At 38.4% G+C, this 16,558-nt stretch overlaps 1 protein-coding gene across 1 annotated transcript in view; it reads left to right on the forward strand.

Moving 5' to 3' along the window:
* Positions 1 to 16,558, forward strand: part of LOC137335289 (tyrosine-protein phosphatase non-receptor type 1-like) — a 121,144-nt gene that overhangs the window by 73,647 nt on the left and 30,939 nt on the right. The window contains exons 3-5 of the mRNA XM_068000588.1: positions 4,639 to 4,739; positions 7,068 to 7,166; positions 10,581 to 10,718. Of these exons, the coding sequence (XP_067856689.1) occupies positions 4,639 to 4,739; positions 7,068 to 7,166; positions 10,581 to 10,718 (338 nt within the window). The remainder of the gene's footprint in view (positions 1 to 4,638; positions 4,740 to 7,067; positions 7,167 to 10,580; positions 10,719 to 16,558) is intronic.

Consider the following 16,558-nt stretch of genomic DNA (forward strand, 5'->3'; position numbering starts at 1 on the left):
ATGGTTCGACAACGGTGTGTTTGAGTTGTAATTTCTATGTAATTAGTTGAGAGAGGTGATGGAGGGTAGAGGTGGGCATCATCAGGACAGATGTAGAAGCTCAACCCGCGTCTGCAGATAATGCCACAGAGGGGCGGTCTGAGGGTAGATCCTTGGGGGACTGCAGAGTTAATGGGGTGGACGTGGGAAAAGAAGCCATGCTTGAGACACTGTTTCTGTTTGCAACGGTAGAAATGGAGCCATGCTGTATGATTGGAGACGTGGGGAAGGAAGGTGTAGGGGGTGGTGGTGTGTGTCAGCTTCACCTCTGACTTCTGAGCAGTCCGATTCGCTCCCACTCCCTGGGTTCTAGACCTTGGACTTATTTGGGGGTTGTGACAAAGTGCAGCAGACAACTGGTTTTGGTGCAAGAAACTTTGACCTTTATTCAAGAGAGGAAATACAACACAACAATCTTAACACTAATAAAATGGGGAACACTTCAGTACACATGAGAGAAATTACAGTAGAAAGATACCTCACCCCTCCCAATCCCACCGTACTAGCTAGGTTGGACTCTAAAGGACCAGGGATAATGCTCACCAAACAAAACCTTGACAGTAATTCACCCAGAGGTAAGTCAAAAATAGATTGTAGAGTGGAAACTTTGCGGATCTTCGGTTTTCTCCCGAGCTGGTTTTCTTTGGTCGCGGTGGCCCAATATTACCCGGTTGGTTGGTGGCAATATTCGGTTGGTTGTTTCGTAAGGCCCTTGTTGCCGCGAGGTGTCTGATGGTCACTGGGGCTGTTGCTCTGGTTTCTTCTTGTGTGTCGGCCTGCTTCTAGAGCTGCTGACCTTCCCTGTCGAACCCCTTGCCTTGTTGTTTGCTGGAAACTGCTCTTCTTTCCAGAGAGAGAGAGAGAGAGAGAGAGATATTCCGAGTTTCCACTTGTGGATGTCTCCCTTACAATTGGTCGTCGACACTTTAAAGAAACACCATGTCTGTTTAAACAGTTCTTACAAAGTCCTTAAGAATTTTTGATGGTCCCTCATCATGTTGCCATTGCTTCTCCCGATGGGTCATTGTTAATTCCGATTTTTAGAGCTCGTCACATAAGGCTTCCTTTTGTATCCAACGTCCTAGGTGTTGATGGTTTTGCTTTAAAACAAAGGCATGGCCCCACCAAATCTGGAGCAGTTGCCTCTTTCGATGGGAGTGATTGTCGACCCCCTCTGTCAGTTTTGCATTAAAACAGAGACATGTCTGAAGCATTAATTCTCCCACCTTCCACTGTGTGGGTTGTGGATTCTTCTGGTGACCTCTCACCTATCCTTCCATCTTAGGATTTTAGTCAGGGGCCAAAGTTTTTCCATACTCAGGGAAAAGATGAATTTCTTTAGAGTTTTTCTGAGTTTTTGGAGGATCTGTGAATTTTGAGAATCTTACACTAGGGGTGGTCTGAGGGTAGATCCTTGGGGGACTGCAGAGTTAATGGGGTGGATGTGGGAAAAGAAGCCATGCTTGAGACACTGGTTCTGTTTGTAACGGTAGAAATGGAACCATGCTGTATGATTGGAGAGGTGGGGAAGGAAGGCATAATCAACGGTTGAATGCGAGAATTTAAGAACAAGAAAGGATAGTGCGTCATAGTCACAACAAGAAAGGATGTCTTTTGTGACTTTGGTTAGAGCTGCTTTTAAGAATTTGTAAGAAGTGCAGTCGTCAGACTGGAGGGAATCGAACAGGGAGTTTCAAGAGATGGACATGGAGCTCTGAAACAGTGATACTTTTAAGGACATTAGAGAGGAAAATAAAGTTAGAGATGGGACAGTCTTTGGTAGTGTGGGAAGGGTCTTTTTTTTTATGGTTTTGGGCAGGGGGAGGGTGGAGGGACAGTGCAGGTCAAGGAGGAGAGGGAACTATTGACATTAGCTAGCATAGAGGCAGGAAAAGAGAGTTGGGTGGACAGAAGTTGATTGGGGAGGGAAAGGGTATGCATTTATAGGACAAATCAGGATATACTGAAGAAAAAGAATCAAGAACTGGAAGATGTTAAAAATTTAAGAGACAGCTAATGTGTGTTAATAGCCTGTTAGCAGAAGTAACTCGCATTATACGAAGATTGTTTAAAACAGGGGTTTAAGTGTGCCAGTATTTGAAAGACAATGGGTTGAGTTGGACACAACTCCAAAATAGAAAAGAATTTGATATTTCTAAATATTTCTCAATTATAAAACAAAATATATGCAGATTTGATATCTTGATCACTTTAAATTCAAATACGGATTAACAATTCAAAATAGTAAATCTATTGTTAGAAATCAAGATACTTTTAAATCAAAGTAAATATTCTAATTTAAAACCAATTCATATTACATTATGGAAAAATAAAACTGGGTGGAAATAAAGCTCCAATTAATAGAATAAAGTAGAATTGGCTGCACTCCACATAATTAGTGTCTGGGCGTTAAAAATTCTTCTGACATTAGTATGTAGGTAGTGGGGACTAGGGTAAAGAATATGCAATTAAATCTTAGGGAAGCATATGTTGAAGAAAACCCTATAGTAATAGAACATTCTAATTTAAATCTGATTATTTAGCTGATGGAGCAAAATTGGTAGGATTAAGACTGTTAATATCTGAAAGAAAGGTAGAGGAAGGAATACTGATGGATAGATGTAAATTGATGTCTCATCATTAAAATGTAAAATTAAAAACAGCCTTGTCTGGCAAGTGTCCCTAGGGCTTGGGAATGTTTGAGGTGTCCATCTGTCTGTCTGTCTCTATAGTATGAAGCATGCTGATTGGCTCAAATTTCACATTTACTAAAAAGGAACGAACCAAAAATATACAAATGCACATAATGTACTTCACTATCTTAATTCCCATTCAAAAAGGATTCATGAAAATATGTCAAGGTCCTTTTAATCACTATGTTGTTTATCTCTCTTTTATAATTAGCATTTATAACATAATTCGCACATGCAAAATTTTGAGCAACTCTTGGGGGGGGGAGAAAAAATGAAAGCACCCACCCCAGTCTAATGACTTTCTTTTCTTTTGTGGTGGAAGGGCTTGCAATTCCCTTCTATTCCGTTCCCTAAACCTGGATTGATATTGGGTCCCACAGTGTGGTTTTTAAGACTCTTATGCACCCTCTGATCACTCTCTAGTTTCTTCCAAACCCAGTCCCCCATGAGCACTCACAGACTACAGGCTTTTCCTCTACTGCCTCTCACATGCCAGCCTCCACTTCCTTCCCCATCCCACTTTTCTCTCATGGTTCCTGGATACCCATTCCTTGCTGATCCTGGTACCCACTTCAAACCGAGTAACTGTTGGCTACCATCTTGTTGCATAGCTGATTTTTTTTTAATAAAAAAGGCTAGAGAAATTGAGTATATTCCAGAGTGCAAATGGGAGACATCCAGAAGAGAGGGGGAACAGAACGGAAGGGAGACCAACGCTGTGCGGTGGAAAAATAAGCTGGAACAAATTGGGAGTGACAAGTCGATTACGAAGTGAGAGCCGGGCGAAGAGAGAAAGTGTAGAAGATTGACACGAGGTGGTCTAAAGAATTGTCGAGTAGGTAGTTGCAGGAAGAGATTTTTTTATCCATAGGCAGCACTACAGGGCATCAATTGGCAATCAAAAGCATTCTGAGATTTGTATCAATTTAGCCACCTACTTTCTCGAGGAAATTAGATGTGGTTTTCCTTTTTGGGCAGCCAACAGACCCAATTGAATACATTCTGGTTTTAAATCTAGGCCACTGAAAAAGATGGGATGCAAAGTGCAGGATTAAATGGAATATCTATCCTTAAGGTCCTGGGTCGGGAAGCATAGAAGCCCACATAAAATTACACTTTACACCCTGGGGCAAAGTCAAACTTTGTATGATTGTGTGTTTATCCCAACTGCAACAATATTTGAGGGATCCAGATTTTCACCTAATCTGTTAGAGAATAATGTTGAATTTTGAGGTGGAGACCAAGACCCCTCAATGGTAACAGGCCATATTTTGAAACTTGGGTTATACTGTATAGAAGCTCTAATTTCTGCCCCTTGTTTATTGTACTTTCCAGTAAAACCATTCCCCATAGGCTTAAAAAGAGAAGTGTGTATGTTTTATCATAACATATATTAGTTTTATGCTGAATTAATACTTAATGCAGTATGACCAGTTAATAGGTGATCATTTTATCCAAACAGGAGTGTTTCTTGAACTCTTCAAATAAATTGCATCCCATTGTAGTTTATTTCACTACTCATTTTATACATAATGGAACTGACAACATTTATAAATGTCTGAAAGGTTTAACTTCCTATGTTTTTTTAAAACTGCTCTTACTTTCATTTCATGACATTTTATTAACCAGCCAGAAGCATGTTCAGACCATTTCAAGCTGTACTGTCAAATAGTGCTATAAGATATTCCATGCTGCTTGTTCTGGGTAAAATGCTTGGTTCTGAAGAATGCAGCTTATACATTGCCACAAATGTAAAAATGCAACAATGTGTAATGTTCATATACTATTATGTATGTGTCCTTCTTATGTTACTAGTAGCTTGATTGATATTTCCTGTGTGCTGTTGTGCATTGTCAAAAATACAGTAAATGTATAATGCTCACTACTCTTTTTTTGATATATAAAGTTGATCACAGTCGAATTAAGCTACAGCAGGGTGATAATGACTATGTCAATGCAAGCTTGATTAAAATGGAAGAGGCACAAAGGAGTTACATTCTGACTCAGGTGAGCATTTTTAAGAGCTACACATGTTGAAGAAAAATGTTTTTTCTTCTACAAATTTGTTTTATATTTTGTCCTAATGTTATCATTGGTATTAGGCCCTCAGTTAATTTCTAAAATATCATTTGAGCATTTGACATAAGTGAACTAGCTCATCAAGCTGAGGGATGATGATTCTGAGGAATTAAATATTTTTCCTCTTTACACCCAGTGCTCTTCAGTCATCTTTAATATTACCCAAACTCATTTCATTTAACACCTTTCTCCAGCAGAGAGGAAGCTTTTGTCCCACCTTTTTTGGGACTTGCTTCAAACAGCATCTCCACAAGTAAAAGGATAGTGTTCTTACCCCCTGTCACCTATATCTCTATGTAATTAGAGAATTGAAAGTGCCCAAAATATCTGTGGTCCAAAAGCTTTGTTTCCCTTTTTGACAGCATCTAAATCTGAAGTTTGGCCAGAAAGTCAAGCAGTTTACAAAGTCAGTTGCTGGAATTATTAGCAGCACCAGTTATGAAAGCACTGGTGTGTATTTTTAGTAAATATATAACCTTGTGCAACAACAAAGTATTTGTATCATCAAATTGTTTTCAATATTTCATGCTGCCAGTAAGCAGTGCAAAATCTAAAATTACAGCTTACCTTAACATTAAGACATGCTTTTTAATTTTCCTGTAACTTTGAAGTAATATTCAGAAAGTAAAAATTCATATTGTATTAAGCTGCATTGATGTATCCTAAGCCATTGATTCTTACAAGCACAAATTGGAACCACTCTACAATAAAAATATCTTTGTTTCATAATAGTTTTTTTTAAATGCTGCAGCTTTGATTTGTTCCAAGACCCCTCATAAGTATACTGCAAAATTGCCATGTAATCCACTTCTAAATTTGTTTGGAAGGAAAGTATCAGCCAATGCATATCGACCTTTTTTCTGATTTGGATGTGGAGCATCCATTGCCAATTACAGGAGACCCAGTATTGGCCACAGCTTGTTGAGCCCCCAGACAGTTCAGTTCTGAGCAATAAACCCCACCAGAAGTGCTTTTTTTAAAAAAAAGTGTCTTAATTCACTATATAGTAATCCTGGAATGATGTATATCCATTGTGTTGGATATTATGAGGCAATGTGAAATTGAATGTTCTACAACTTATCTACCAAGAGTTTTTCAGTGGGACTGTGAAGTTTGTACCCTTCTATAGTTTTGGTGCTCTGGTTAAATATTTAATTGCTAATTAAAGATGTGGTCAATGATAATTGCCTTCTATGATGAGGGCAAGTAGTCCTGATACATTAATAGTTTCTCACTAGGAATAAAATCTTAAATTTGCAGGTATGTACATCACTGCTTAGCCACAGTATTTCAAGATGGTCTGAATTTTTTCTAATCTTTTAAACAAAAGAAAAGGACTTGTGTTTATACAGCACCTTTCACAACCTCAATGTCCTAAAATGCTTTACAGCCAATGAAGTATTTTTTGAAGAGTAATCACTGTTGTAACATAGGGAAACCATGAGCATGCACACCATGAAATGCTTGACCAGATAATTTGTTAGTGGTGTTGGTTGAGAGATAAATATTGGCCAGGACATGAAGCGAACACCCCTGCTCTTCAAATGGTGCCATGAGATCTTTTACTTCCAACTGAAAGGGCAGACAGATCCTCAGTTTAACATCCTATCTGAAAGATGGAACGTCCAACAGTGCAGCACCCACTCAGTCCTCCACTGAAGCGTCAGGCTGGATTATGGAGCTTGAACCCACAACCTACTGACTCAGAGGCGAGAGTGCAATCACTGAGCCAAGGCTGACACCTAGGATTTATTGATCCTATATGGTATAACCAGTCTAAGGTGTGGAAAGAATCACTCATGGGGTTTTCCCAGTTGATGTCCATTGTGCCCCACTCCTCCTTAAACTGCCTGTAATGGAAATTTGAGATTCCATGGGAGAATTCTATGAAAAATAGCTAGAAATGTTAGTTCATGAAAGAATTCTGTGGGTTAGTAGCTATTGATTCCCTGCAGATTCTTCCGGACTTTAATAAAGAATCTCTGCTAAATTGAATTTATTTCCTGCTTAATTTTGCTTCATCCCCTTCTCTATCTGCTCATGCCCCTCCCCCTCGTTGTCAATCAATCCGAGTTAAAGCTTTCAAATCTTTGATACAGCCTTCAAACTTTGAGATGTGTAAAGAGTTAGAAATTTTGTGAATTTGGATAACTTAATTATTCTGGATTTTGCATTGTACTTAATGTCATATAGCATGGCAATGGCATGCAAAAATTGATTTTTGGCCAAGAATTAATTTTCGTGTTGCTTTTACAGGGTCCTCTTCCAAATACATGTGGCCATTTCTGGGAGATGGTTTGGGAGCAAAAGTCTAGGGGTGTTGTCATGCTCAACAGAGTAATTGAAAAGGGATCAGTAAGTAGTTGAATACATTTCCATGCACCTCATGAACTATTGTGCAGAATGATGTGGAACAAGTAATTAATTGTCTTATTATGGGAGAAGACACATTGTTACACTGATGCAGTGGTTTTGGTTAATTTAAACAATAATTGAAAGGTAATTGAAATTTAATCTACATGCCCAATCGGTGACAATTACTGGGTAGTGACTCAAGCAGTGATTAATTGAGCGTCATTAGAGAATTACATTGTAAGTAAAGAAATGGGCTACTTTTCCAGGGCATGTGGTAGGTTTAATAGACCATGATAATTGAATGTTAGTTGCATGCCTCTCTTTCTTTCCTCTCCCTCAACACAAAAAAAATCTTAGGTGCAGTGAACTTGCTTCAGAAGTGCCTTTTTTTGGCTTTCATTTCAAGATTTTATTTTTCCCCCTTCCCCTTACTAATGGTCTCAGTGCCTCATTTACAGGCAATCTGTTGCTAGGTTTTCACCAGTGCTACTCATATGCATCTCTGCCAGGCTAAATGTTAAAATGTGGGACTGCCTGGGTCTTCCTGGCAGCTGGCCTCAGCGAATCTGGCAAGTGTACTTTGGCATTGCTACCAGCTGCATGAGACCTATGTTTCAAAGCAACTTCATTCAATTGTTTTGTTCTAGATTAGCCAAAAATATAGTCAAGATCAGTGATATTGCAGAAGAGGTACTTCAGTGTTAAAGTTTCCTTTTTTGTTTTTCATGATCCATGGTGCATTACACCACTAAGGTTGAAGAGAATAGTAGAGCAGATGAGAAGTAGAATGGTAGTAGTTAGAATATGTTAAACTTGGGTTTTAGAAGCCTGCAGATTATAGGAGTATTGAAGATTGAGGGGGTGAAGAAAACATAGATAATAAAACCTGGAGTTTGGGAAATTTTTACATTACTCATAAATTGATATATATCTATTACATACTTGCAAATTCTGTAGTTGAGATTAATGAGAATTTTATGTGCAGAGAAATTATCCTGTTGCAGAGTGTAATGTCAGGAATGGGGATAAAACTAGGTAAAATTTCCACAGTTGCACAAAAGCTGTTGAACTATTCTCATGTGGATTTTTGGTAAAATACTTTTGTGTAAGGAAGTATATCACAAATATAATCTCAATATAAACAGAAATAGAGGGGATGAGAATTATAGGATACTCCAATGGCTTTGACCTTTTTTGAAATGGACTGCTATTCTATGCATCCTAGGTAGGAGGTATGGTAAAATTACCTTCGCCCTTTCTATTATTCTATCCACTGCCTCAAAGAATAAACATTTTACTTAGGAAATGTATCATTTTTCACTACCTGGAGTTTTGTATTTATCATGCATCTGGGTTTCAGGCTTGTTTTTTTTAATATGAATTAAATGCAGAAAATTACTGTATGTCAAAAGCAGAGCAAAGGCTGACCTGACCCTCTTGTATTAAAGCTCATGGAATAAACAAAAATGGAAGGCATAGCTTTCAGGCATTGAGGGAAATTGGCTGCTATTGATCAAGTTTGCAGCTCATATTGGAGGCAGCTAATAGGCTTTAACTTTAACCACTTCTAGAATAATGATCCAGAAGGAATAGAAATGTATTGCAGCACAGAAGGCAGTTATTTTGCCTATCATGCTTTTAGCGGCTCAAAGAGCTAGTCGTAAAGTCCCTTTCTCCTACCCTTTCCTCATACACCCTTGTAATTTTTTATTTTGATATTTATCCACTTCCCTTTTTTAAAAACTTCAACCATTATTTCTGGTGGACTTTTTTTAATGTCCTATTAATCCTCTGCACAAAAAAACATCTGCTATCCCTGTGTGGTTTGTTAAATTTATGGCCTTTGGTTACCAACTCACCAACCAGTAGAAATAGTTTTTTTTCCTATTTACCATATTAAAACTCCTCAATTTTGAGCACCTATCAAATCTCTTAACCCTCTCTGCTGTAATGAAAAAAGCCCCAGTTTCTCTCCTCACAGTTTCTCATCGCTGGTAATATCTTAATGCATCTTTTCCATATCCTCTCCATAGCCTTGATGTCCTTTCTAAAGTAGGGTGCCCAAAAGCGGGGACACTATTTTAAATGTGGTCTAAGCAATGATTTGTATTGATTTAGCATTATCTCATTGCTTTTGTACTCTTTGGCCCTATTTATAAAACCTAGGATCCTGTGGGGTTTTTTAAACTGCCTAATCAACTTGTCTTCCTACATCTAAATATTTATGTATCTGAATCCTGAAATCTCTCTGCTCGTCTCATTTGGTGCATATTTCTTCTTGCTTCCCACTCCCAAAATGTTTCTCTGCATTAAATATAATGTTACATATTTCTGTCCAATCTATTCACCTATGTCCTCCTGAGGTCACTTAGTCCTTGTCATAGTTAACTACGCTCCCTATTTTTGTCATTTGCAAATTTTAATATAGTGTCCCTTCTACACGAGTCCAGATCATCTGGTATAATTGTACAATGATTCTAACGTTGGTCCCTGAGAGGACATTACTGTTTACATCAATTAACCACTGCTCTGTTTTCTGTCCTTTAGCCAATTTCCTATCCACGCTACCACATTACTTATAATACCATGCACATCAATTTTATCGACGTGCTGCATAGAAGGTTCTATCAAAAGGCTTCTTGAAAGTCAGTATCTACCGCATTTCCTTTATCAATACAGTCTATTTTTCCTTAAAGAACACTCTTAATTTGTCAGTCATTGCCTGTCTTTTACATGTCTGTGCATACTGCCTTTAATTAAGCTATTTCTTCCGAAGTGAGTATTATTTTTATCTCGTATTATGGCCTCTAGAAGCTTACCCACTGCTGGTATTAGGCTGAACTGCCTATAGTTAGCTGGTTTATCCCTTTCTCCCTTTTTGAATGGGCCTGTTACATTGGCAGTATTCAATCATATGACAGAACTTCTGAATCCAAAGATATTTGAATGATTATGGTCAGAGCCTCTGTTATTTCCTCCTTGACTTCCCTTAACATTCTAGGAAGTATGGGCCCAATGCCTTTTCCACTTGTTTTTTTCAAGTTTATAGTTATCTAGTATAACTGGTCCATCTCTTTTTGTTTGCTTACATTCCCAGTATCACACTCTTCTGTGAAAACCAAGGCAAATACTTGTATTTCCACTGTTCTTTTCACCATTCTTTCATCCTCAATAAAATTTCCTTCATCGCTAAACAGCTGTACCCTTCAATTTGTCCTTTCAGAATAAGATGGAATATGTGGCATTGCCTCAGGAGTTTTTAATAGAGCTTTGGAGCACAGTTGGAGGTGGTTATTAGAATAAGCTGTATTAAAACATAACACAAAATGTTGAGTTGGTGTACTTTTTGAAGAGCAGAAAGCTTGAATGTTAGCACAAGGTAAAGTCAACTTTAAAATTTTCTTTTAATTCTAGATAAAATGTGCACAGTACTGGCCAAGTAAAGAAGAAGTGGACATGATATTTGCAGACACAAAATTCAAGCTAACCTTGATTTCTGAAGATGTAAAATCATACTACACAGTACGACAGTTGGAGGTGGAAAACCTTGCAGTAAGTGCATCAACACATTTTGAATTTGGGAATGTCAGCTTTTGAAATATAGCTGTTTTCCTACTATGAAGAACTCCCTATGGTTCAGTATTATTGGCTTAATTCTCACTGAAGAATTTCTATAGGGAAGAGTGACTGAAATTGGACCAAAGATTGGTAAAAGTACATATTTTCCCCTCAAATATGGTATTTTAGGGCATGCTAGCTTTCATCAATATAGTTTTACTCGAAGACCATCAAATTGAAAGAACTTCTCCTGTCCAGGGATGGAGGAATGGATGTGAAGGTAACCTGAAAGGAAAGTACATGTGAGATTTTTGACGAGATGTAATCAGTCATATAATGGAAATGTTTTCTTCAATCAGAACTAATCAGTAAAGAAAGCAATAACTTGAATTTATATAGAGCCTTTCATGACCTTAGGACATCCTCAAATCACTTCGCAGCCATCAAATTATTTTTGACGTGTAGTCACCGTTTTGTAGGCAAACATGGCAACCAATTTCCACACACCAAAGTCCCACAAACACAGCAAATTTTTAAAACTTTTCTATTACTTTTCAGTGTACTCTCCATACCTTCAAGAGTATCAATCTTAACCTTGAGATCTAGATAAGTTTCTGTAACGTGCCTGGGATAATGAAGCAGAAAATCATGTCTTAAGTATTTTTAGCTACAGGATTTATCCTATGCTTTCATAGGACCTATATTGTTACATAGAGTTACATAAGTTCTGCAGCACAGAAATGGGCCATTCGGTCCAAATTGTCCATGCTGACGTTTATGCTCCATGCGCCTCCGCCCACCCCTCCTCATCTAATCCTATCAGCATACCCTTCTGTTCCTTTCTCCCTCGTGCTTATCTAGCTTCCTCTTAAATGCATCTATGCTATTTGCCTCAATTACTCCTTGTGGTAGCACTTTCCACATTCTAACCACTCTTCGGGTAAAGAAGTTTCTCCTGAATTACCTATTTGGATTTATTAGTGACTGTCTTATACTTATGACCTCTAGTTTTGGATGCCCCCACAAGTGAGAACATCTTCTCTACATCTACCTTATCAAACCCTTTCACTATCTTAAAGATTTCTATCAGGTCACCCTAGAGAAAAGAACCCCAGCCTGTTCCATCTTTCTTGGTAAGTATAACCCCTCAGTTCTGGTATCATCCTAGTTAATCTTGTTTGCACCTTCTCCAGTGCCTCTCTATCCTTTTTATAATATGGCAACCAGAACTGTTCACAGTATTCGTGTGGTCCAACCAAGGTTCGATACAAATTTAACGTAACTTTTCTGCTTTTCAATTCTATCCCTCTAGAAATGAACCCCAGTGCTTGGTTTGCTTTTTTTTATGGCTGCCTTAACCTGTGTCACTACTTTGTGATTTGTGTATCTGTACACTCTGACTCCTCTGCCCCATGTAGACTCTTATTTTCCAAGGAGTATATGGCCTCCTTATTTTTCCTACCAAAATGTACCACCTCACACTTATATTGAAATTCATTTGCCAATTGCATGCTCATTCTGCAAGTTTACTAGTCTTCCTGTATTTTGTCTTCAAAGAGCAAATAGAGCATCATACTTTCAGACCTCATTTTAATTTTAAAACTATTGTGTGAATTTGTTTAACAAAAGACAAACAAATAATTAGTAAGTCATAATAGTTGTATATTTGCAGTAGAAATCTTTCCACCCAACTCCAAGTGGAGAAACAATAAAAGAATCACAGCCTCAAATACTAGGCTAACTCTTGATTTTAAAAAAGAAACTTTTACGCTAAGCCATGTTTCTTATAAATTTCTTATTGCCAGAGCCTGCACCAATCTACACTATTTCTTGGAAGTTTAATGCAGAATTTTTTTTTTGCGTGCTGAATTTTAAACTGACTGGTTCCTTCTGAGATTTCCATACTGAGTCTCTGATGCAAATAGAACAACTCTTTTTTATATCCCAGAAAACTGTTAATGGAATTTTTTGGATAATTGACACATTTTTTTGAAAACTGTCAATTATTTGCGTCTATCTCATTGTTGCTTGTTTGAATTATTCTACTCAAGCCTATAACCAACAAAACTTGAAACAGTATATTGAGGAGCTTTGTACAAGTATTGAATTTTTAAAAAACTGCTTATATATTTTAACTAGATTTAAAAGAACACCACCAAACCACACTTGGATAAAAATGCTTCAATTTTGTGAGATAGCAAATGAGATAAATAACCAGTTAATCTATTTTTGATGTTGGTTCTGGGATTAATGTTGGAGAACTTCCTGCTCTCCTTTGAATAGTGCCATATTACATTCATCTGAACAGTTCCATCCTTATTTTAGTTTAATGTCCCATCTGAAAGACAGCACCTCTGATAGAGCATTCTGGGGGTCACATTGACCAGAAACTTAACTGGACCAGCCATATAAATACTGTGGCTACAAGAGCAGGTCAGAGGCTGGGTATTCTGTGGCGAGTGACTCACCTCCTGACTCCCCAAAGCCTTTCCACCATCTACAAGTCAGGAGTGTGATGGAATACTTGCCTGGATGAGTGCAGCTCCAACAACACTCAAGAAGCTCGACACCATCCAGGACAAAGCAGCCCGCTTGATTGGCACCCCATCCACCACCATAAACATTTACTCCCTTCACCGGCGCACTGTGGCTGCAGTGTGTACCATCCACAGGATGCACTGCAGCAACTCGCCAAGGCTTCTTCGACAGCACCTCCCAAACCCGCCACCTCTACCACCTAGAAGGACGAGCAGCAGGTACATGGGAACAATACCACCTGCACGTTCCCCTCCAAGTCACACCATCCCAACTTGGAAATATATCGCCGTTCCTTCATCGTCGCTGGGTCAAAATCCTGAAACTCCCTTCCCTTCAGCACTGTGGGAGAATCTTCACCACACGGACTGCAGCGGTTCAAGAAGGCGGCTCACCACCACCTCAAGGGCAATTAGGGATGGGCAATAAATGCTGGCCTCTCCAGCGACGCCCACATCCCATGAATGAATTTAAAAAAAAATTCCTTTGGTACTTCACTCGAGCATTAGCTTAGATTGTGTGCTGAAGTCCTGAAGTAAGGTTTGAATCTACAACTTGACTTAGAGGTGAAAGTTGCAACAGTATATTGAGATAAGCTTTGTACAAGTGTTAAATTATAAAAACTGCTGAGCCAAGCCTACTTAGTAAAAATATAGATCTTTCTGGAAATTTGATAACCTGCAATCTAGTCCATCAAGTTTAATTTATGTGGCAAATTTGGTTTAGTCAAGCTTAAATTAAGATATAGGATATTGCATACCTCTTAGTGAATTGCAAGAGTAGTCTGTGAGTTAAACAAAAAAAACATAAAATCCTAAATTTTATAAATAGGAGTATACAGTACAAAATTAGAAAGTTAATGCTCAACCTATACAAATTATTGATTAGGGCCACAGTTAAAATATTGCAAACCGTTTTGGGCACGTTACTTTAGGAAGGATTTGAAGCCAAGTGGTTGCAGAAGAATTTAATTTAGATGATACCAAGGAAGAGCGGTTTTAGTTAGGAGTGATGAGAGAAATTGGAGTATTTTTATTAGAACAAAAACATTTAGGAGGCAGTCTAATTATGGTGTTCAAAATTGTGAGGTGTTATTGTGAACTATTTCCACTGGTCAGTAAATAGAGGGCATAAATTTAAGATCATTACCAAAAGATTGAAGGGAGAAGTTAGAGGAATTTGTTTTCATCCAGAGAATTGTTAGAATATGGAATGTCCAACCAGAAAATCAGAAACAGTGATGGAAGCAGAACGTCGCCTTTGGTTCTTTTGCCAGTCACCTTAAATCTATGTCTTCTGGTTCCTTCTGCCAATGGAACAGTTTGTCTCTATCTACTCTGTCTAGACCCATCATGATTTTGAATACCTCGATCAAATCTCCTCTCAACCTTCTCTGCTCTAAGGAAAACAACCCCGGCTTCTCCAGTCTATCCATGTAACTGAAGTCCCTCATCCCTGGAATTATTCTAGTAAATCTCTTCAGCACCCTCTCTAGGGCCTTCACATCCTTCCTAAAGTGCAGTGCCCAGAACTGGACACACTACTCCAGTTGTGGCCTAACCAGTGTTTTATAAAGGTTCTTCATAACTTGCTTTTGTACTCTATGCCTCTATTTATAAAGCCCAGGATCCCATGTTTTTTTAACTGTTTTCTCAGCCTGCCCTGCCACCGTCAATGATTTGTGCACATATACCCCCAGATCTCTGTTCCTGCACCCCTTTTAGAATTGTACCCTTTAGTTTATATTGCTTCTCCTCGTTGTTCCTACCAGAATGTATCATTTCGCACTTTTCTGCATTAAATTTCATCTGCCGTGTGTCTGCCCATTCCACCAGCCTTTCTGTCCTCTTGAAGCCGATCACTATCCTCCTCACTGTTGCTGCACTTCCAAGTTTTGTGTCTTCTGCAAATTTTGAAATTGTGCCCTGTACATCCAAGTCAAAGTCATTAATATATATCAAGAAAAGCAATGGTCTTGTACCGATCCCTGGGGAACACCACTGTATGCCTCTCGCCAGTCCAAAAAACAACTGTTCACCACTACTCTCTTGCCTGTCACTTAGCCAATCTTGTATCCATGCTGCCACTGCCCCTTTTATTCCTTGGGTTTCAACTTACGAAATATGAAAGGTTATGGCCTCCTGTCCTGTGAAATTCTATGATTGTGATTTCTTGAGATGCTGGAGTCACTCATGGAAGTCTGAACCTCAGAATTGGATTATTGCTTTCATTTATTCATAATGTGTATCTGTGGAGTGAAGAGTGTCTACAAAATTGTTTTCTACAATTGCCACGAAAATGTAGCATTGACCTAGCCAATGAATATAGTCTTGCATGTAGAACCTGCAACATTATCAGTTGTTCCTGCTAAATTAGAAAAAAAAGCTTTCTTGTATAGTGATTTTTGCACTGGGACAGTGGACAGCTGATGTAGCCACAATGTAACACACCAGTTCAACACTACTGAGGGAGTATATAGCTATGATTCATCTTATCACCTAATTTGATATCTTTTAGAACCAGCTGTACCATCTGTAGGTGTCAGCTTTGGCTCGGTGGTAGCACTCTCGCCTCAAAAGGTCAAGAGTTCAAGATTCACTCCAGAGACTTGAGCATATAATCTAGGTTCACACTTTAGTCCAGTACTGAGGAGTGCAGCACTGTCAGAGGTGCCGTCTTTTGATGAGACATTAAACAAAGGTCCTGATTCTCTCTCAATGGACGTAAAAGATCCCATGCCAGTATTCGAAAAAGAGCAGGGAACTTTTCCTAGCCAACTTTTATCTCCAAACCAACATCGCTAAAACAAATTATCTGGTCATTTATGTCATTGCTGTTTTTGGGTTCTTGCTGTGTGCAAATTGGCTGCCGCATTTCCCTATATTACAACAGTGACTACACATCAAAAGTAATTCATTGGCTATGAAGCATTTTGGGATATCCTGAAATCATAAAAGTTTCTGTATAAACGTAAATTAATTCTTTTATTTCCCCCTTTACTTTCCTGTTGTAATGGTTAAACTGCCAAACTGTCCAGGTGAGTAGGCTGTAAATAGGAATAGAGTGATCATATGACAGGTGTAAAATATGACAGGTGTAAAATAGCAGCACAGCATGTTTTTATTTCAACAGTTCCAATTTATTTTCTTCCAAAATAAAAATACTTGTATTAATAGACTAATGGATGGGAAAATGCAAGTTTCATGGTTGTATTATAAATTTGCAAAATATACATTAAGACTAATGATCTCCAAGGAGTATTTAAGCTTTACTAAGCCAGTGGTTTGGCACAAACTAAG

Source organism: Heptranchias perlo, chromosome 19 (assembly GCF_035084215.1).
Source record: "Heptranchias perlo isolate sHepPer1 chromosome 19, sHepPer1.hap1, whole genome shotgun sequence".
Classification (NCBI taxonomy): Eukaryota; Metazoa; Chordata; class Chondrichthyes; order Hexanchiformes; family Hexanchidae; genus Heptranchias; species Heptranchias perlo.